The sequence below is a fragment of the Ovis canadensis genome, chromosome 21, assembly GCF_042477335.2.
Source record: "Ovis canadensis isolate MfBH-ARS-UI-01 breed Bighorn chromosome 21, ARS-UI_OviCan_v2, whole genome shotgun sequence".
Classification (NCBI taxonomy): domain Eukaryota; kingdom Metazoa; phylum Chordata; class Mammalia; order Artiodactyla; family Bovidae; genus Ovis; species Ovis canadensis.
This window is the reverse complement of record NC_091265.1, coordinates 27,778,529-27,799,847: the sequence shown is the minus strand read 5'-3', so window position 1 is coordinate 27,799,847 and position 21,319 is coordinate 27,778,529. Positions and strand designations below refer to the sequence as shown.

The following is a 21,319-nucleotide window of genomic DNA, read 5'->3' as shown; positions in this document are numbered from 1 at the left end:
TGACTGCGGCTTAGACTGTCTTGGGAAGTAAGTGCTCCAGCAGTTGGAATTCTGTATATAAAGGCAGAACCTCTGCAATACTTTTTTTTCTCTTTTTAATATTTTTTAGTTTATTTTTGGGATACTTCTTTTTTGTGCCCTAATGACTTACAATAAATGACATTATTAGAGTTAACAATCCACTGTTAAATGAACCATCTGCACCCAGGTGTTTTTTTAGGACTGAAGATGATTTTCCCTCAAGCCTGCTCCCAACCCCCTGGTGGTCCATTCTGCTCAAGCAATTGCATGTGTGCATTCGGGCTCAGTCGTGTCTGACTCTGTGCACCCTCATGGACTGTAACCTACTAGGCTCCTCTGTCCTTGGGATTCTCCAGACAAGTGGATTGCGATTTCCTTCTCCAAGGGATCTTCCCAATCCAGGGATCGAAACAGCATCTCCTGTGTCTCCTTGCATTGGCAGGCAGATTCTTTACCACTAAGCTACCTGGGAAGCCCGCTAAAGCAATTACAAACACAAACATGGCATATATCCTTGGGAGGAAAGTAGATCATAAACAGCAAATTACAATGCAAGATGCTGAATTCTTTGACAGTGTTCTCCGGGTCCAGAGAAAGCACACACACTGCTGATGGGTAGTGGAGGACAGGGAAGTCTTCTCAGAGAATGTCTAGAACTGGACTTCTAAGGTCAGTGAGAGTTTGTCAAACATATACATGTGCAGAACATGTGGCATGGGATCTAAACAAGATTAAATTTTCAAATAGAGAAATATTTAGTTATTTATGAAAGTTATACTGTTACTATTAACTGGGAGGCAGAATGTTCTGTCAGGGAAGTAACACACTTTAAGGTACTGAGAAACATCCCATGCTGGAAACAAGGAACAGTTCTTTGTGGCTACAAGAGGAGAAGGGACTTCCCTGGCAGTCCAGAGGTTGAGACTTCATGCCTCAACTACAGGGGGTGGGGATTCACTCCCTGGTCAGGAACTAAGATCCCACAAAATGTAAAAAAAAAAAAAAAAAAGAAAAAAGAGGAAGAGGAAGGGAGTAACAATGGAATTCTTGATTTAGCAAGATGACTTTGTTGGCAGAGTGGAGGGTGGATTGACAGTTTAAGAGAGGGAGACGGAATCAAGGAGACCAGTTAGGCAGCTGTTATAAAAAGTTCAGTCAAGAGGAGTGGGACTGCTCTGTGATGGCACAACACAAGTAAACGTTCCCCCCCAGCGCCCGGGTGAGGAGAACGGGCAGCAGCCAGGTTCCCACACCGCAAGGCCAGCTTGTGCCTCAGTCTGCCGACAGGTGAAGGTTATACAGGTCATTCACATGCAGGTGCCTGCAACCGGGGCTGGCTGTGTTCTTAGACTCTAGTACCTATTGGCACTAGAGCAGCAGTTCTCAGCTCTGCCTGCTCCTCACCTGGGGAACACTTTTATAATGTAGGTGCCTCAGCTCCACTCCAGACCGACTGAATCAGGATCCCTGGGCAGAGCTCCACTTGTTAAGTGCCCCACACAGCCAGAACTGAGACCCACAGCCCAGCAGCCAGGCACAACAGTAACTTTTCAAAAAGTCTCCAAGTGTGTGTGTCTGGCTGTGGGGACACACAGCAACCAGATGAGGATGCCGCTGTGCCAAGCTGACCGTTCTAGCAGAGACGGCACTGTCGGCAGATGAGCAAGTGAGGCCCTGCCACTATGTGACCTGAGTGACTCGCTCTTGAAAATTTTGAAAATGCCTCTGAACACACCCAAAGGAGGGATTCCAAAAGAATAGAGGGGGGCCAATTCCACAAAAGCAGAATATAATATAGATTCTCAATTACCCAATTAATAAGGAGGCAAGAGAAAACAAAGGTCTTAGCCTTGGTCCTTCGTGAATGGGCTGGATAGCTTTCATAAAGTTCACCTGTATATTACACTCTGCAACCAGAACTCTGCACACTGAAGACAAGGCAATCTTAGTGAAAAGAATAACATCTTCAAATTCCCTGGTGGCCCAGGGGCTAAGATTCCACACCTCCAATGCAGGGGGCTGGGGTTCAACTCCTGGTCAGAGAACTAGATCTAACATGCCGCAACTAAAAGATGCCGCGTGCCACAACTAAGACCCAGTGCTGCCAAATAAATAAATATTTTAAAAAGACAGCATGTATTCAAATCATGTCTCAGTAATGAAAATCGTTTCCGTTTTCCAAGCTCTTACGCTACAAAAGATACTTCTCTATGTACATTGCATTCCTTATCTTGTTCAAAACTCTTCAAAACCCTGAGAGATAATTCTTAGATTCCACAGATGTAGAAAGGAGATTCGGAGAATCTAAGTGACTTGCGGAAGCTTACCGAGCTAGGAAGTGACAGACCCAACCCTGAAACTGGGTCAGATCAAACCAGTGCTGGTAACCACCACTCTTACTGCTTACAGGTCTCCAGGATTCATAGCCCATTCTAGAATGTAAACTCCTGGAGACCAAAGGCCAAGTAAAATTTAGGATTATCTTTGAGTCTCTCCCCTAAATATCCTCTACTTTTTTTCTTTTTTTTTAATTACTAGATTTTAGGACAGTAAGAGAATTGGATCAGGGAAGTTCTGTCAGTATAAGACCTCTCTCCCCCACTGCCCACTGGGTCTGAACATCTTTGTGGAGGCAGGATTTCAGAAGCTTCCCCTGCCAAGTCCTGAGCCTGCTCTTCGGGGAGAAAATGATCAACACTTGGAGCCTGAGAGTCCTTTTTGAATTTAGTGTGTAAATCTATTGACCATATTCGTTTATTGTAGAAGTGAAGCTAGGCACTCAGGGAATTTTTTTTTTTTTTTTGGCTGTGCTATGCAGCATGGCATGCAGGATCTTGGTTCCCTGCCAGGGACTGAACCTACACCCCCTGCTGTGGAAACAAGGAGTCTTAACCACTGAACTGCCTGGGAAGTCCCAATCAGGAAGAATTTTAAAAAGAAGTAACTGGGCCTTTGTCACCCTGCTTATTTAACTTCTATGCAAAGTACATCATGAGAAACGCTGGACTGGAAGAAACACAAGCTGGAATCAAGATTGCCAGGAGAAATATCAATAACCTCAGATATGCAGATGACACCACCCTTATGGCAGAAAATGAAGAGGAACTCAAAAGCCTCTTGATGAAAGTGAAAGAGGAGAGTGAAAAAGTTGGCTTAAAGGTCAACATTCAGAAAACAAAGATCATGGCATCCGGTCCCATCACTTCATGGGAAATAGATGGGGAAACGGTGGAAACAGTGTCAGACTTTATTTTTGGAGGCTCCAAAATCACTGCAGATGGTGACTGCAGCCATGAAATCAAAAGATGCTTACTCCTTGGAAGAAAAGTTATGACAAACCTAGATACCATATTCAAAAGCAGAGACATTACTTTGCCGACTAAGGTCCGTCTAGTCAAGGCTATGGTTTTTCCAGTGGTCATGTATGGATGTGAGAGTTGGACTGTGAAGAAGGCTGAGCGCTGAAGAATTGATGCTTTTGAACTGTGGTGTTGGAGAAGACTCTTGAGAGGCCCTTGGACTGCAAGGAGATCAACCAGTCCATTCTGAAGGAGATCAATCCTGGGTGTTCTTTGGAAGGAATGATGCTAAAGCTGAAACTCCAGTACTTTGGCCACCTCATGCGAAGAGTTGACTCATTGGAAAAGACTCTGATGCTGGAAGGGATTGGGGGCAGGAGAAGAAGGGGACGACAGAGGATGAGATGGCTGGATGGCATCACTGACTCGAAGGACGTGAATCTGAGTGAACTCCGGGAGTTGGTGATGGACAGGGAGGCCTGGCGTGCTGCGATTCATGGGGTTGCAAAGAGTCGGACACAACTGAGCGACTGAACTGAACTGAACTGGGCCTTTAACACATGAGACCCAAGAGTTTAATGACTTGTTCAAAGCTCGCTTCTAGTAGACATGTTTTTACCTACTATTTAGGGTTTCACTGGTGGCTAAGGCAGAAAAGAATCTGTCTGCAATGCAAGAGACCTGGGTTTGATACTTGGATTGTGAAGATCCCCTGGAAAAGGGAATGGCTACTGATTCCAGTATTCTTGCTTGGGAAATTCCATAGACAGAGGAGCCTGGCAGGCTACAGTCCATTGGGTTGCAAAGAGCAGCTAATACTTTGGGTATTTTATTATGTCCAGGAAGGAAGAGAAGGGAAATAGTTATGGGCAAGGCTAAAAGGACACTCAGACTGTAAAACTGAGATCAGTGTGAATGCATGAGTATGTTCACTCATTCAACAGATATTTATTATGGAGCAACTATCTATGGGCAGTTTTTTATTTGTGTGGTTCCAACATGCATGATTGGAGAAGGAAATGGCAACTTACTCCAGTGTTCTTGCCTGGAGAATCCCAGGGACGGGGGATCCTGGTGGGCTGCCGTCTATGGGGTCACACAGAGTCAGACACGACTGAAGTGACTTAGCAGCAGCAGCAGCAACATGCATGAATTTCAATTACTGTGGTTTAATTAAGGAATAGCAGTTCCCTAACAACAAGATTCAAATTTCAGTTACCACAGTATATTAACTGTGAGTAAGTAAAGTATCAACTTGCTACTAGCTCTTTGGTCAACAGTCACTACATAGTAACAGATGCACGTTATGTTCTCCAAGACTTATCAGGTCAGTTCTTTCAAAGTCTGTTGGGAATGGGTCACTTCAGACTTACTGTTCAGTTCACATATAGACAGCAAAGCATGTATTTGTTTTGCTTCCTCATCTCCTGGTGAGAAGCAAAACCCACACAACATTTTACAGAAATGGATAATGCAAAGAGGGAATTTGCCAACGAAGATTGAAGTGCAGCAAAGAAACAAACAGTGATAATGCTGTAAGTGAAATTAAAATGGAACAGTGGACTTTTAGAAGCCATAGCTGATCATGGGAATATTGACACTGCCACCCTTTGAGAAAAACCAGATACATAGTCAGGGGAACTTGACCAAAGGCAAACTTAGGAACATGAATGAAGAAAGTGGTTGGGATGAAAGGATGAAGATGTCCCAGAGGAAATAACACTGGCAAAAAACTGCACATTAAAAGAACTCTCAGAGATATTTCATAACATTGAAGTACAAGGGATAAAAGGTTAGAAGCTGATCCAAAGCTAGAAAGGACTGTGTGACAACTCACTCAAGCATCGAAAAGCTGCTTGCTCAGTATCTTAGCCAATGGTGCTTTTTCCCCACTGATTATTAAGATGTCATCTCTATGATCTCTGCCTATGATGCAAAAGCAAAAACTGCCTCTATTATGTGCCAGGCATCAGAAAACACAGTCCCTGCCCTCTTGGTGGTCTTAATCAAACAAATTAATTATGAAAACCTGTGATTAATTGTTCTGTTTAATGAGGGTGTTGGCTTAGCTCAGAGCACCTATTAGGGATTTAGAGAGAAACTGTGGGAAGCTACTTAGTAAGGGCGGGGAGGGGGGTTGAATGTGGAAAGAATAAAATACAAAGGAAATTTTGGGAGGGGGTGCTCCCAGTCTGAAGAGAATGCAAATCCCCCGGCCCAGCAAATCTATTTCCTGCCCAGAGGCCCAGTGAGGAGTGACTCTGGGCTGGTTTTTAAACTGGCTGCCAACAGCTCAAATATAATGTCAGATACACATTAACTGACAGCAGAATGCAGAGATACAGGTTAAGGTTCCTTCTCAAAATAATCCAGAAACTGAAAATGCTACCAAGTGCCATTCTCAGCCAACCTGTGTGAGTAAATCTCTTAAAACCAGTGCAAAGTGTTTGGATGCAAATTTCCAAAGCTATGAACATGCAAAGTAGAATCTAAGGCTGCAAAAATACATTCTTCAGGAAATCAAGTCACAGGAATATATGAATGATACATCTGGTTTTAGGCACTGGCTATGATTTTTAAGTCCGAAATGTATATTATGTTGGGTTTTTTTTTCCATCATAAAATGTATGAATTTTCAATGTATGGCCCCTACCAAGGAAGATGTAAGTCTATAGGCATGTGGATACTCCCAGGCACACAACTGGTAAGAGGTGGATGGCTCGTTAGGACTCATCGCATCCAGCCTCTGCAGTCAAATTTTTAAAAAATGAGGTCAATTTAGTCTTAGGTGTGCGTAAGCTCAATTACTTCAATCATGTCTGACTCTTTGTGACCCTATGGACCATAGCCCACCAGGCTCCTCTGTCCATGGGATGCTCCAGCCAAGAATACTGGAGTAGGTTGCCATTTCCTCCTCCAGGGGATCTGCCCTGACCCAGGGATGGAACCCCTCTTATGTCTCCTGCATTGGCTGGTGGGTTCTTTACTACTAGCGCCACCTGGGAATTTAGTCTAGGGAGGCCAGTTGTCTAGCTCCACAGTCAGATTTCTGCCTCATAATATCAACAGCCAACAATTACTGACTGCTGTGTGCTAGGCATAGTGCTGAGGAGCTTGTTTGTTTCATTTTTTGTTGTTGTTTGAATATAGTTGCTTTACAATGTTGTGTTAGTTTCTGCTGTACAACAAGGTAAATCAGTCATATGAATGCATATATCCCCTCCTTCTTGAGCCTCCCTTTCAGCCTCCCCATTCCGCATTTCTAGGTCATCACAGAGCACCGAGCTGAACTCTGCTGAGGGGCTTATACTGGCTTGGCCAAAAGGTTCATTCGGGTTTGTTGTTTAACTGAATAAACCTTTTGGCCAACCTGATATATGAAGCATTGCTTCTTTAAATCCTCACAGATCCATGAAATATCTGTTGTTAGTATTACCATTTTGCAGATGTGGAAACAGGCATATGTTATTCAGTCAACTTCAGCAAACCATGAGGGAGCTGCAGTCTGAAAGCAGGCGGAATGATCTGAGCTGACATTCTTAACTACTAAGTTTGTTGGGGAAACAGACCGGAGCCATGGCAGGCTCGACAGGTTGCACTAGGCCTAGGTTTTGAATTCTTGTAATCCTGGGTCATGATTCCGGGAGACTACCCCCTAGGAGGGTCCCACTCACCCTAGGATGAAGGGCCTGAGCTACTCCATCTTGTAAAAGAATTCCATCCGGCAAGGTCCCGGGCAAAAGAACTTTGGACGTTACCCAACCTGAGCCCACTACCCATAGCCAATCAACCCTCAGATTACCTAACCTAGCCCCACTGTACACGAGCCAATCGGCCCCTAGGCTAAACCTTCTGACTTTACATTCAGGAGCTTGTGATTTACCTTAGAAGTAAAAACCAATCAAGAATCTACACACAAATCCTATGGATGTAAGTAACCAACCAGTTATCTGTCAACTTAAACACCCCCTAAAGTGGCCAATCAGTTATCCTCTTGCCTGAACATCCCCTTTTGTACCCTTTTACCTGAATAAATTCCCTATAAAGGCAGTGCTACCCAAGACTCGGGGCTCCCTCCCTATAGCCACTGCGTCGGTGCCAGTGGGAGCCCTAGCTCGAGCTAGCAATAAACCCCTTTATGCTTTTGCATTGCCGTGGACATCTTATTTCTCTCAGTTTTGGGGACTCGGACTTCGGGCATAACAAAGTTAAGAGTGTTAATAAATGACTTTCTCTGGATGTTTAACCTCCTAAATAAGGTGATTATGGTCCCTGTCCTTGAGACTTACACAACTAATTTTTCAATCTTACAAGGTAAGTAATGTCATTCCCATTTTACAACTGAGAAAACTGAAGGCACAAAGTTCCCTGGTTTCCCAAGGTTGCATGGCTTAAAAGTGGGATTTCAGCCCCTAAGTCTCTTGTTTCTTTCAGACCTGTAAGCCCACCTCCCTCCCCACATTAGAACCATTCTGTCTCTCAGCAGACTCTGGCTATTTGAACAGAACTTGCATGCATCACATATCTGATCTGAAATCAGTGTAGATCCAGGCATTTCTGGAACCCATTTAAGTCAGCCACAAGAATTTCACATTCCTAAATCTCTCTCTGGTACACAGTATCAACCGTCAACTGCTCACATGAGGCAGATTTATTATGAAGAGGCCAGCGGTGAATCAAACTTGTGGAGCGTGGTTCAGGGGCAGCACTGAGGCACAGGGAGAGAAAAATTCACTGATTCTTGTTCCCCCAGAACACAGACAGCAACAGACGAGAAAATGAACAGCCTTAAGGAGATGCCTACAAGCAGTGGGTGCTAAGAAAAGGCAGGCGTTGCAGTTCTAGGGAGGGAGAGGGGAGGGCCTCTGCTGTCCTCTTTTCATAGCCCTGGCCATGATTCCCCACTGGTCTCTCGAGAGAAATGGGCCTGAGAAAAGCCGCACGGTTCTCACCACAGCTCCTTAGCCAGTTTCCAGAGGTTTTCAGCATAGCAGGCAACTGCTCCCCAAAGTCAGCTCTGCTCCCCTCTTCCTGGCCGAGTCTACGGTGTATCAACTCCGCCCGTCAGCACACACTCCTGACGCTCTTGAGTTGGGGCCAAATCCTCTGAGGAGTGAAGCAGGTGGGGCCGCCTGCTCAGGCTAGTGGCAGAGCTAGTTTGAGATGCTTTGCAACACAAAAGGGCCAATTTAAGAGACGGGATTACTTTCCCCATTCCACCCTTTTAAAAGCAGTTACAAATCATTTTCCAGATGTTGACTGTTTCACTCACCTCTCTCTCTTTCTTTTTTCTCTTCTCATCTAAAAAATGCCTTAGTGCTGGAAAGGTAGTGGACGTGGACGCCTGCCCGGGGAGTCTGCCGAGGGAGCCCGGAAGACTTCTTAACCCCCAGTCCCATCCCACCGTCCAGCTTGGCCGCTAGTATTTGAAATTCCAATACTGAAGTTGCTAGTCAGTATCTTCTTTTAAAATGCAGAAGTGAGTAAACAAAGTTATTCGCACTGTAGAGTTAATTCTTCAGCTGGCAGGCTGGAATCTGCCGGCTCCCGCAGGCCAGGAAGTGCTTGCTTACATCAGCCTTTAGGCAGGAAGAGTATTCAAAAAGGGATGGTTTAGGGATGCAGAACTTCTAAGTTTATCTTTTTGTGTGACAACTCCAAGTCAAGAAACTAGATCCCCTTAGCCTGAAAGATCAACAACTCTTTCCATTTCTTTTAAACCTTGAAATCTTCTAACACCAATGTAGTTTAAACTTATCCTGATATTCTGAGGATGAATAGTTAAAATCTGGAAATAAGAATGATTTTTATTTTCACCTAAAAGTATTTTCCGAATATGCTTAAGGACTTTTAATTTTCACATAGGCTGCAATTTTCTTTCTGTTTTGATCTGTACGGTACATGCGTATGAAGCTAAGGTGTAGATACTGCTATTCATGTATTGATTGACTGATCAGTTGCTAAGTAGAGCCTAGACATTTAAATTTCCTCTCTGGAACTATTGATCATCATTACAGTTCAGCTTAGTATAGCACTGTTACTTTGCCCTATCTGTTGCTACGCAAATCAGATGTTATGGTCACCATGGTAACCACCTACCCTTTATCCCTGTTACTTCATTTATCAAACTAAGAGTGCACAGGCTCAGAAATCCTATGGTTTTTTTTTTTTTTAACTCTAATAGAAATCAATCAAACTCACCTAAGATGGGGAGTCATTTCAGTGTAAATGTTTTATTTTAAAAATCAGTTGAAAACATGTTCAGAAACAAATTATCACTGGGAAAACAGAACTAAGGGGTTGAATTGGCTCAACTGCTTGGAGAGGGGTTTTCATAAAATGAGATTATCATTGACACTTCGAACTGGTCTTGATGGAATGGCGGCCTTGATGGGCTTGAAAGTTGTGGGTATCTCGAGGTTTTAGGTTGGGTCATAAAATGAAACAACACGGTCTGTTTAAAGCACACCTCTGGGTATAAAAGTATATTTTTCTCTATGGACTTCTTTCCCACCCCACATGAAAATATTAGGACAAAAAGTAAAAAGAAGAAAAAACTACATGTATATTTATGGCAAGTCCCTTTGCTGTCTACCTGAAATTTTACAATATTGTTAATTGGCCACTCTGGAGGAAAGCCCAGCAACCCACTCCAGTATTCTTGCCTGGAGAATCCCATGGACAGAGGAGCCTTGGGGGGCCACAATCCATCGGGTTGCAAATAGTCCAACACAGCTGGAGTGACTTAGCACAGTAGGCATCCTCCAGTACAAAATAAAAAGTTGTTTTTAGAAAAAATTTTTCCTTAAAAGCAATACTTTTTTTTAAAATTAGTATTGACTGTCAACCATAGTTCTAGATGACAAAGGAATACACTGAAATCAGGTGAGTCCCTGAGGCTGCAGCTAGGAGTCCACACAGAGACAGATAATCAATGAAACCCCCAGAAGGATGAGGGCTGTACAATCACAGAACACGTCTCTATTAAGTACCATTCTTTGCTCACCATTTCCAAGGCAGTCACTTGCAAGTGGAAGCTGATCACTTTCACTTGCAAAGGCAGTTATTACAAATCCTGTGAGAGACCACATCCGCCTAAAAGATAACAGTGCATTGAAGAGTTTTCATCAAGAATCCTCTTCCTCTCTCTCTCCAGGTATCCTAAAACATAGTCTGTTTTGGCTCCCAAAACAGACATAACTCCTATAGATGAAAAGTCTCTTCCTACCCACAGATGTCTACCTTGTTTAAGACAGGTGTTTGCCTCTTCCCAGTCACCAACATGGACAGGAGATAATTGCGAAATGACTCTCCCACCATTGCAAAATTATTATTTCTCATAGAGAGATTCTGGTCTGCAGGGGCCAAGACTCTCCATTTTCTCTGCTCAGTAGGGTTGAGACTCCACTTTCAAACTGAAAGGGTTTATTTATTTATTTTTATTTGAGTATAACTGCTTTACAATGTTGAGTTAGTTTCTGCTGTAATGAGTGAATCAGCCATACGTATACACATATCCCCTCCCTCTTTGGCCTCCCTCCCAACCCCATCCCCATCCTACCCCTCTAGGTCACCACAGAGCACTGAACTGAGCTCTTTGTGCTATAGAGCAGGTTCCTACTAACTATCTTACACATGGTTTTGTACGTATTGAATGAATTTATTCTTTTTAAAATTAATTAATTTACTTTAATTGGAGGCTAGTTACTTTACAATATCGTTGTGGTTTTTGCCATACATGGACGTGAATCAGCCATGGGTGTACATGTATTCCTCCCATCCTGAACCCCAGTCCCACCTCCCTCCCCACCCCATCCCTCTGGGTTGTCCCAGAGCACCAGCTTTGAGTGTTCTGCTTCATGCATCGAACTTGCACTGGTCATCTGTTTTATGTATGGTAATATATATGTTTCAATGCTATTCTCTCAAATTGTGCCACCCTGGCCTTCTCCCATTTAGTCCAAAAGTCTGTTCTTTACATCTGTGACTCTTTTGCTGTCTTACATATAGGTTCATCATTACCATCTTTCTAAATTATATATATATATGCATTAATATGAAGGGCAGGGAAGCCTGGTGTGCTGCAGTCCACGGGGTTTCAAAGAGTTGGACGTGACTGAGTGACTGAACTGAACTGAAATACTCTAATGGTGTTTCTCTTTCTGACTTACTTCACTCTGTACAATAGGCTCCAGTTTCATCCACGTCATTAGAACTGACTCAGATGGGCTCTTTTTCATACCTGAGTAACTTTCCATTGTGTATATGGACGACAGCTTCCTTATCCATTCATCTGCTGATGGACATCTAGTTTGCCACCATGTCCTAGCTATTGTAAGCAGTGCTGCAGTGAACACTGGGGTACATGTGTCTCTTTCAATTCTGGTTTCCTAGGTGTGTATGCCCAACAGTGGGATTGCTGGGTCATATGGCAGCTCTATTTCCAGTTTTTTAAGGCATCTCCACACTGTTCTCCATAGTGGCTGTACTAGTTTTGAATGAGTTTATTCTATAGCCTCTGCATAGACCATCTTGCCCACCGTGATCAACAAATCTACTTGTTCCCTGGTTGAGACTGTGTGGGGACCAATTTTGAGTGCAGTGCTCATTAATAGGCCACACAGGACCCTCTGAATAGACTTGAGGGACTCAAGGACCATCCTGAATAGAGGCTACTGTCCCTGTCGTTCTTAGCCATTAGCAGTGGTCCCTCCCTACTTCCGTTCCCCACTTCCCAGGGCTCATCTGGTTTGCAGAGATGAGGTTTACAGGGAAACTAACACTACAGGATACATTTGTACTCTGAGCAATGAAAACACTGACATCTGGAAGGCCTGGAATGCTCACTGTCACTTGCTGCCCTTTGCCCATCTGCTGGCTGCCTCGTCCTTCCTAAAAGCTCCCAAGTTTTCTTTGTGGCTTTTCCAAAACTTCCAGCCTCCTCCTTGAGTCAAAAAGTCTTTCTCATTTGAGTACCTTCTATGCAAAAGAGCAAAAAAAGGGTAAGGGGCCCAGAGTGCAAGACTATCAGATTTGAGATTTGATTTAAAGCTCAGGACTAGGGAGCCTGAAGACTTGATTCTAGTCTCACCCCAGCCAATTCCAATGGAATGCTTTTAGTCACTTAGTCTTCTCATCTGTCAAAATGCATATTTAATGAGATCAAGCAAAAGGAAGTGCTCTGGAAAGTTAAAAATTTAGTACAAATGTCAGATGCCACAAACCTATTACACAGTAGATCTCATACTATAGTTTTGAGAAGATTTCAGACAAAATCATGGATTTCAGAGGACATTTTCCTTGATGTCATAACATGTTATAAACTTTAGCCTCAAACCTTGATTCCATATCTAATGAGATATTAATCAATCCCCTCAATCCTACCTCCAAACCTTCTCTCTAGAATGTCTGTGTGTTCCTCTTTGTCACCACTATCATTGACATGAATGAGGTTCTCTCTAAACTGCTTCCCTCCCTCTCATCTTACCTTCTGTCAATGAATTAGCCACACCAGCTTCACAGAGCTCTTTCTAAAATGGTCAACCCATGTCATCTCTCCTTCATCAAAGTCTTTTGCTTGGCACCTCATCCACTATAGCATAAAGCTCACATCTTAGTGAAGCAAGCCACTCCTTCCACAGTCTTGCTCTCCTGACAGCCTCTCTTCTCACTGTCTTCTTTCTGAAGAACTAGTGACTCTGCACAGATAGCTCCTCCTTCCTTTTTGTCCACCGACTCCACTCATTCTTCTAACACACCTTCAAACACTGCCACCACTGGGGATCCTCCTAAACTTCACAGACTGAATTAATGACCACCCTGCTATTCTTGCAGCACCTTCTACACACCTCTTATTCCGATAGTTCTCACATGGGCCTGAAATATTTGGGGTCTTTGTTTTGCTATAGGTATCACTATTAAGGGGCTTCCCAGGTGGCTTAGTGGTAAAGAATCTATCTGCCAATGCAGGAGACATGGGATCAGTCCCTGGGTTGGGAAGATCTCCTGGAAAAGGAAATGGGCAGCATTCTTGCCTGGGACATGCCATGGTCAAAGGGGTTTTTGGTCCATTGGGGCACAAAGAGCCGGTCATGACTGAGTGACTGACCACGCACGTACCACTGTTAAGACCCAGTGTAGCATTTCTAATGGCCTGGTTCTACTGAATCACGAAAGACTCAGCACAAATCCATGAACACATCTGACAGCTCTTGGGCAAGAAGCCATCCCTACCCTACTTTCGGTAATGACTTATGTCATAAAGGCAACACCCTTGGCTTAAGCCTGAATCACAGACTCCTCCTCCACAAAACAGATTTAGTTTCTGGGAGCCTGTCTGGTTCCTCCACTTTAAAACTGAACTGAGCAGGGACTTCAGGACTTATATATCCATGATGGCAAAGTAGTACTGCAGAGTTACTTTGCCCAGGTATAAATCAAGGTGAGTAGAACACTGTTGCCCTGATTTTGATTCTTTCCTTCTATGATATAAGGATAACCATTGTAACTGCTAGATAGGTAGCTAGCTGCCAGGTTACTATACTGTGAAGATCTCTGAATATATTACTGGAGACAACGATAGGTTAGGAATATTTCCACCCAGGAGAGGGATATATAAGCATATCTTTCTTGTGCATCAACTTCATAGCAGACAGTTAGAAGGCTTGAATTCTCCTGAAGTTTGGCCTAGTCCTGTTCACTGAATGCTATAAAGGGTAATATTAACAGTTAATTTGGGGACTTCCTTGGTGGTTCAGTGGTTAGGAATCTGAGCTTTCACTGCAGGGCACACAGAACTGAGATCCCACATGCCATGTGGGGTAGCAAAAAAAAAAAAAAAATTGTTCTGAAAGTGATTCTAAATACAAAGTCTGAAAGTCAAAGTCGCTCAGTCATGTCTGACTCTTTGTGACCCCATGGTCCATGGAATTCTCTAGGCCAGAATACTGGAGTGGGTAGCCTTGCCCTTCTCCACGGGATCTTCCCAACCCAGGGATCGAACCCAAGTCTCCCACATTGCAGGTGAATTCTTGACCAGCTGAGCCACAAGGGAAGCCAAAGTCTAATGCTGGGTAATTTCCATTCAAATCCAAAGCCAAAAAAAGGAAAGGGGATCTTATTATCCATAAGTTTCATGGGGCATTTACGTGACAATTAATGAATCTACAACAAAGGTAGGTAGAGTTATCCAAAAATATATGTCAAACAATAATGACATCTGCATGGGACAGACAGCCCAAGCCTTCCTGAAAAAGAAGCACCCCTATCCTCCCCAGGTTAATCATGCTTCCTCATACAGGAATTACTCTTCCTTAGCCCCAGAAGTTGGGCATGACAACCTGGGGCCTAGGGACAGTTTACACTTAGAAGGAGTTGTCAAAATTGATTATATAGCACATCACTTTACATTAAGTCCTTTAAACCAGCCCAACCCGTCTTCACAATTCTCTGTGAGCTGAAAATTACAGGATCATCCTTCTCAATAATACTGATAAAGGAACTCAGCAAGAGTCAATTCTGTGGAGCTTGTGAGCCTTCATACTCCATTCTGGGCAAAGTAGAATCAGCAAACTTTATGCTTAATAACTGGGTGTTTTGCAGTGAAGCTAAGTTGCCCATTTCTACACAGATTCACTTACTGCTAAATGAACATATGAATATTTAAATATTTGTTGTTCAGTTGCTAAGTCATGTCCAACTTTCTGCCACCCCATGGACTATAGCCTGCCAGGCTTCCCTGTCCTTCATTATCTCCCAGAGCTTGCTCAAACTCATGTCCATTGACTTGGTGATGCCATCCAACTGTCTCATCCTCTGTTGTCCCCTTCTCCTACTGCCTTCAATCTTTCTCAGCATTATGGTCTTTTCCAGTGAGACAGCTCCTCGTATCAGGTAGCCAAAGTATTGGAAATTCAGCTTCAGCATCAGTCCTTTCAATGAATATTAAGGGTTGATTTCCTTTAGGATTGACTGATTTGATCTCCTTGCTGTGCAAGGGGCTCTCAAGAGTCTTATCCAGCACCACAATTCAAAAGCATCAGTTCTTCAGCACTCAGCCTTCTTTATGGTCCAATTCTCACATCTGTATGTGACTACTGGAAAAACCATAGCTTTGACAATATGGACCTTTGTTAGCAGTCTCTCCTTTTTAACTTGCTATCTAGCTTTGTCACTGCTTTCCTTCCAAGGAGCAAGCATCTTTTAATTTTATGTCTGCAGCCACTGTCTGCAGTGATTTTGGAGCCCAAGAAAATAAAGTCTGTTACTGTTTCCATTTTTTCCTCCGTCTATTTGCCATGAAGTGACGCAACTAGATGCCATGATCTTAGTTTTCTGAATGTTGAGTTTTAAGCCAGGTTTTTCACTCTCCTCTTTCACTTTCATCAAGAGGCTCTTTAGTTCCTCTTCATTTTCTGCCATAAGGGTGGTGTTATCTGCATATCTGAGGTTATTGATATTTCTCCAGGCAATCTTAATTACAGCTTGCACTTCATCTAGCCCAGCATTCCCCATGATGTACTCTGCATATAAGTTAAATAAGCAGGGTGACAACATATAGCCTTGACGTACTCCTTTCCCAATTTTGAACCAGTCAATTGTTCCATGTCCAGTTCTGTTTCTTCTTGACCTACATACAAGTTTCTCAGGAGCCAGGTAAAAGTGGTTTGGTATTCCCGTCTCTAAGAATTTTTCACAGTTTGTTGCGATCCACACAGTCAAAGGCTTTATTGTAGTCAATGAAGCAGAAGTAGATATTTTCCTGGAATTCCCTTGCTTTTGCTATGATCCAGTGGATGTTGGCAATTTGGTCTTTGGTTCCTCTGCCTTCTCTGAATCCAGCTTGTACATATGGAAGTTTTCAGTGTATGTACTGTTGAAGCCTAGCTTGAAGGATTTTAAGCATTACCTAGGTAGCATGTGAAATGAGTACAATTGTGCAGCTGTTTGAACGTTCCTTGGCATTGTCTTTCTTTGGGATTGGAATGAAAACTGACCTTTTCCAATCCTGTGGCCACTGCCGAGTTTTCCAAATTTGCTGACATACTGAGTGCAGGACTTTAACAACATCATCTTTTAGGATTTTAAATAGATTTAAACATATCTTCATTAAAAAAAGAGAGCATGATACTTTATATACCGTAATGTCAGATCAGAAGCCATGCAACCTGTGTCTGAGAATTAAATTGCTTTTTAGAACTCCAAATAAAACAAAACAAACTTTTTTTTAAATTGCAGAAATGACACAGATTCATTATAGAAAAAAGGAAGAGAAAAAAGTAGAACAAAATAGCTCAATCAAACTTACAGTTATTTCCTTCTATGAATGTTTTTTAACGAAGTTGAGATCACACCGCACAAAAAAATTTGTGCTTTCCTATTTCAAATGCTGTAAGTGTACGCATTTTCCTGTGTTTTAACAGCTCCTTGTCCAGGGCATTTTAATGATTCTTTAAAACTTTACTGAGTAGGTATACTATAAATTACATAACATTGCCCATTGTTGAAAATTTGTGATAGAGTATTTCAAATTTTAAGATTGGATGTTTAAGCTATGATGTATATGATTTTCCCAAATAATTTAGATGATAAAACATACTAATAAGAGTCAGAAACACCTAAATAATTTTTATTATATATAGGCTAGTGGTTATGAGTTAATTCTCTAGAGTTAGTATACTCAGTGGCTTAATAGTATGGTTCTGCCTCATCTGAGCACCTCTCTGAGTTATATAGTGTTCACAACATATGAAATTTTCTTATCCACTCAATGAGAATAAGAGTTATACTTACTAGGTAATCACTAAATTAGTGTCATTTAAGTACTTAGTGCAGTGTCTGTCGCACAACAGTCAGTAAATGTTAGCTATTTAAGAACACTTACTGCAGTTATTAGTATTTTTTATTTGAAATTATTGGCAGTCATTATTGTTGTTATTAGTAGTAACTTATTAATCATATGATTTTGCTGGGGTGTGACTCTATTATCAGAGAGACCAAATGATATTTACTGATTAATTTAGACCTAACCAATTCTTTTAAAATACATCATTTAAGGAGAAAATAATTTTTCATTTTGGGATATGATTTCAGAAGGCAGCTATAGAAAGTTCTTTTCTGGTGAAGTCACCACTTAATTGAAACAGTCTGTCTCAGGAAAAGACCCTGATGCTGGGAAAGATTGCAGGCAAAAGGAGAAGGGGGCAGCAGAGAATGAGATGGTTAGGTAACACCATTGACTCAATGGACATGAATTTGAGCAGACTCTGGGAGATAGTGAAAGGCAGAGGAGCCCGGAGGACTGCAGTCCATGGTGTTGCAAAGAGTCAGACATGATTAAGCGACTAAGCAACAACAACAATCTTAAGATTGGTAGAGAGCTAAGGAATAATTCTGTGTTACATCTCTCCTCTTGGTCCAACCAGATTATCAGGTGACTTTCAACTATTCTTGAACGTCTCACCCACTGGGGAACTTCTTACCTACCAAGGTAGCTCTTATGCTTAGAAAATTCATTTTATATTGAGCCAAAATATGTCTTGCTGTAGCTTCAATATATTAATAATAAGCCCACAGATCACTTCCAATGAGCTTTAACATTGAAGTTTCAATACAGCAAATTGATGGGGGAATCACAACTTCTCATGGATTTACTTCCGAGTTTAAAAGAGGCTGCTGAGAATCCAAAGGCAGTATTCATTTGGAGTAGGAAATGGTAACCCACTCCAGTATCCTTGCCTGGAGAACTCCATGGCCAGAGGAGCCTGGCAGGCTACAGTCCATGGGGTCGCCAAGAGTCAGACATGACCGAGCAACTAATGCCGCGCCATACCATGTGTTCATTGTCGTGTGTGCTTTTCTGCAAACTGAATAATCTAAAATTAAAGGAAAGCTTAATGATTTTTCTTGGGGAAAGTTTTTCTAAAGCTAGAATTCTAAAAAGGGCTTTTTAAAAGTTCATTTGGAAGCTCCTTGACAGTTTCATGTTTCATCTGGGGAGCAGAATGGGGGACGGGCGGCCTTGGGACAGGTTTTGGCGGAGTTGGTAAGCTTGCAGCTCACCTCTGAGGACATCTGCTTCTCCATAACTGAACCACTTTCTAAAAGGAAGTGAATGCTTAACTATTAAGAAATTGACATCAAATGGCAACCTTGGTAAACAAGGGCCTATATGAGTCACAAAATAGTATCTCTCGATACTGTCGATCGTTATCTCTATAGATTTATTTTATAGCCGTCAGGCATACATACCATATTCACATTATTAGAAAAGCAGAATTTCTCTGCATAAAGATAACCTGACTGGAGTTGCTATTATTTTTCTACTTGCCATCTTTAGCACAGAAGCTGGTAAGTAGCTCGTAGTCAAAAAATACTCTGGCTGATTGGATAACTATCCATTCTTGGGAGTCACAGATAAATGCCTAGTCCCTCCAACATCTGGTTTCCCTGGGAGCTACTGAGACTTTGGAGACCTGCTGTTTACTCTCTCAGCTCCTTTCTCCCCTTCCACTGCCATCACCTCTTTCCTTCAGGCTAACTATCCCGTTTCCTCATCTCTTTCTTACAACTCACAGTTTCAGGCCCAATCATCCAAGGAAATTCCAAATGTGCCTGTATTTGTTTGTTTTTAAACAGAGAGGATCTCATTTCTGTGTCTCTAAGACAGAAGAATAAGAAGCTCCTACACTTCTGTGGAGGTGAACTCATATCTGGACAGCATTCTGTAACAGTAGGGGTTTTCAAATTGCAAATCACAACGCTTCACGGAGTCGTGAAATCAACTTAGTATATCATGATCAATATTTTTCTTTTAAAAAAGAGTAGACATATCAATGGCTTCCCTCATAGCTCAGATAGTAGAGATCCGCCTGCAATGCAGGAGACCCTGGTTTGATTCCTGGGCTGGGATGATCTGCTGGAGAAGGGATAGGCTACTCACTCCAGTATTCTTGGGCTTCCCTTGTGGCTCAGCTGGTAAAGAATCTGCCTGCAATGTGGGAGAGCTAGGTTTGATCCCTGGGTTGGGAAAATCCCCTGGAGAAGGGAAAGGCTACCCGCTCCAGTATTCTGGCCTGGAGAATCCCAGGGACTATATAGTCCATGGGGTCGCAAAGAGTCGGACACGAATGAGCGACTTTCACTTTCACACTTTCAGACATATCAAAGGATATTGCACATAGTAAGAGTGTGGTTTCATAAAAATCTAAATTTCAGTTTTCTAACTGCGGGTACCTGTGTGTGGTTATGTATCAGTATTAATAGATTTATGTATATTTGTCATACACACACTTGTAGGGCATCCCAAGGGTGCACAGAATTTGGCCCAGGTATGAGCCTCTAGTCCCCTGCTTGTCCTAGCACCATGGCGTGGGGCTCAAACTGCACCAGTGTAAGGGGGTGACTTTGTATATGTGCGTCCTGAGTCTTAGAGTAAGTGAAAGTAAAAAGTGTTAGGTGCTCAGTCTTGTCTGACTCTTAGCGACCCCAAGGCTCCTCAAGGCCCACCAGGCTCCTCTGTCCATGGGGTTCTCCAGGCAAGAATACTGGAGTGGGTTGCCATTTCCTTCTCCAGAGGATTTCTTATTGTGAACTGGGGCTTTAAAAGAGTTGGATATCAACATTTGGTTGACTGGAGTTAGGAAGGAAAGATGAGGTCATAACAGTTACACCACATAAGTACTCTCTTTGGTTCACTTGCAGTTTCATATGTATTCATTTTCACATTCTACCAAGAGCTGCTGACCAGTAACTGCTGAGTGAATTATTAAGGACCATTAATTTAGTACTCAAATTAGTGTGTTATGAGAGTTTATTAAGCACTTTAGTTTGGCATTCCTCCAGGAGGGCTAGCTGCCATATGGTGTTTGGCTATGTCATACAGCTCTACTGCACAGGCAGAGATGGAAATTCTGAAATTGTAGGGCAAATTGCTTTTTTTGAAAAAGTCACTGCATCCTCAATGTTTTCTTGAGTGTGTCATTATTGTGACTTAGTACTACTCTTGCTTTTAATTATATAGTTTTATCAGTATCTCTTCTATTTACAATTTTGTTAACGCTTAGTGATACAATATTTGCATTAAATGTATTTTGGTCTAATACTTCCCAATCCTTAGGCTGCAAGATACATGTATACTCAAAGGTAAATCATCTTTAAACAGGGATAAACATAGCCCCCTTGCTAAAGCATATGTAAACATAATCCTCCCCACTCCCACGATTTGTTTTTACAGTCACATTCTTCATCCCCCAGCAGCTTTGTTTGCCACTGGAAATTGAGAGTGATTGGGACAAATGAGACATAGGTTGTTTTTGGACAAAAGTGGACTGAAGTCTAAAAAAAAAAATCTGAGATTCATCCATTTTACAGATGAAAAGACTGAGGCCCATGGATATGAACTGGACTAATCAAGATTAGCAAAGGTACTTGGATAATAGCTCTGCTCTCCAGATTCTCTCTCGCTGCCGTCAATCACTCAGACTCCAGATACAGCCCAGAACACAGAAGTCTGGAGCAGAAGTCTTCCAAGTATGTGCTTAGTCATTTGTTTTACTTACTATGAGGCTGAACAATATAAAACTACAGATTTGTTAGGTCAAAAGCCTTCAGATACTGGCACTTTCATATGGTTCATGCTAAACAGTGTTATTTTATTATTAAAATAACTCCAGTTTCTGCCACTCTGAGATCCTGATTTTCACAGAAGGAGCAGCAGAGTGTATTTGTTAAGATCAAAGGCTTGAGGCAAACTGCTTAAGTTCAAGACTCAGATCTTCCACTGTTTGGCATGTGCCCTGAGTCAGATGACTTAGAATTTCTGTCTCTCAGTGTGCTCAGAAAGGAACAGAATACTATATAATGCCAACATTATTATCATTATTCCTAAAACTCAGCACACTCACTAGTTAGCCAAATGGTCTTACCAAGTTTGGCAGCTTTCTGCACCTGTTCTGAAAGGTGTTTTCTGACACAGAAGTCTTTTCTAGATACAGAAATTT

General features: G+C 42.3%; 1 protein-coding gene across 14 annotated transcripts in view; it reads right to left on the bottom strand.

Annotated features, from left to right (window-relative positions):
- DLG2 (discs large MAGUK scaffold protein 2) overlaps positions 1–21,319 on the bottom strand; it is a 2,361,423-nt gene that overhangs the window by 272,295 nt on the left and 2,067,809 nt on the right. For 2 of the 14 annotated variants that reach the window (XM_069564815.1, XM_069564816.1), the window contains exon 1: positions 8,273–8,876. The exons of the other annotated variants lie outside the window; for them this stretch is intronic. In XM_069564815.1, the coding sequence (XP_069420916.1) occupies positions 8,273–8,309 (37 nt within the window). In that variant the 5' untranslated portion in view covers positions 8,310–8,876. Of the gene's footprint in view, positions 1–8,272; positions 8,877–21,319 lie in introns of those variants that run through there. 14 annotated transcript variants of the gene reach the window in all.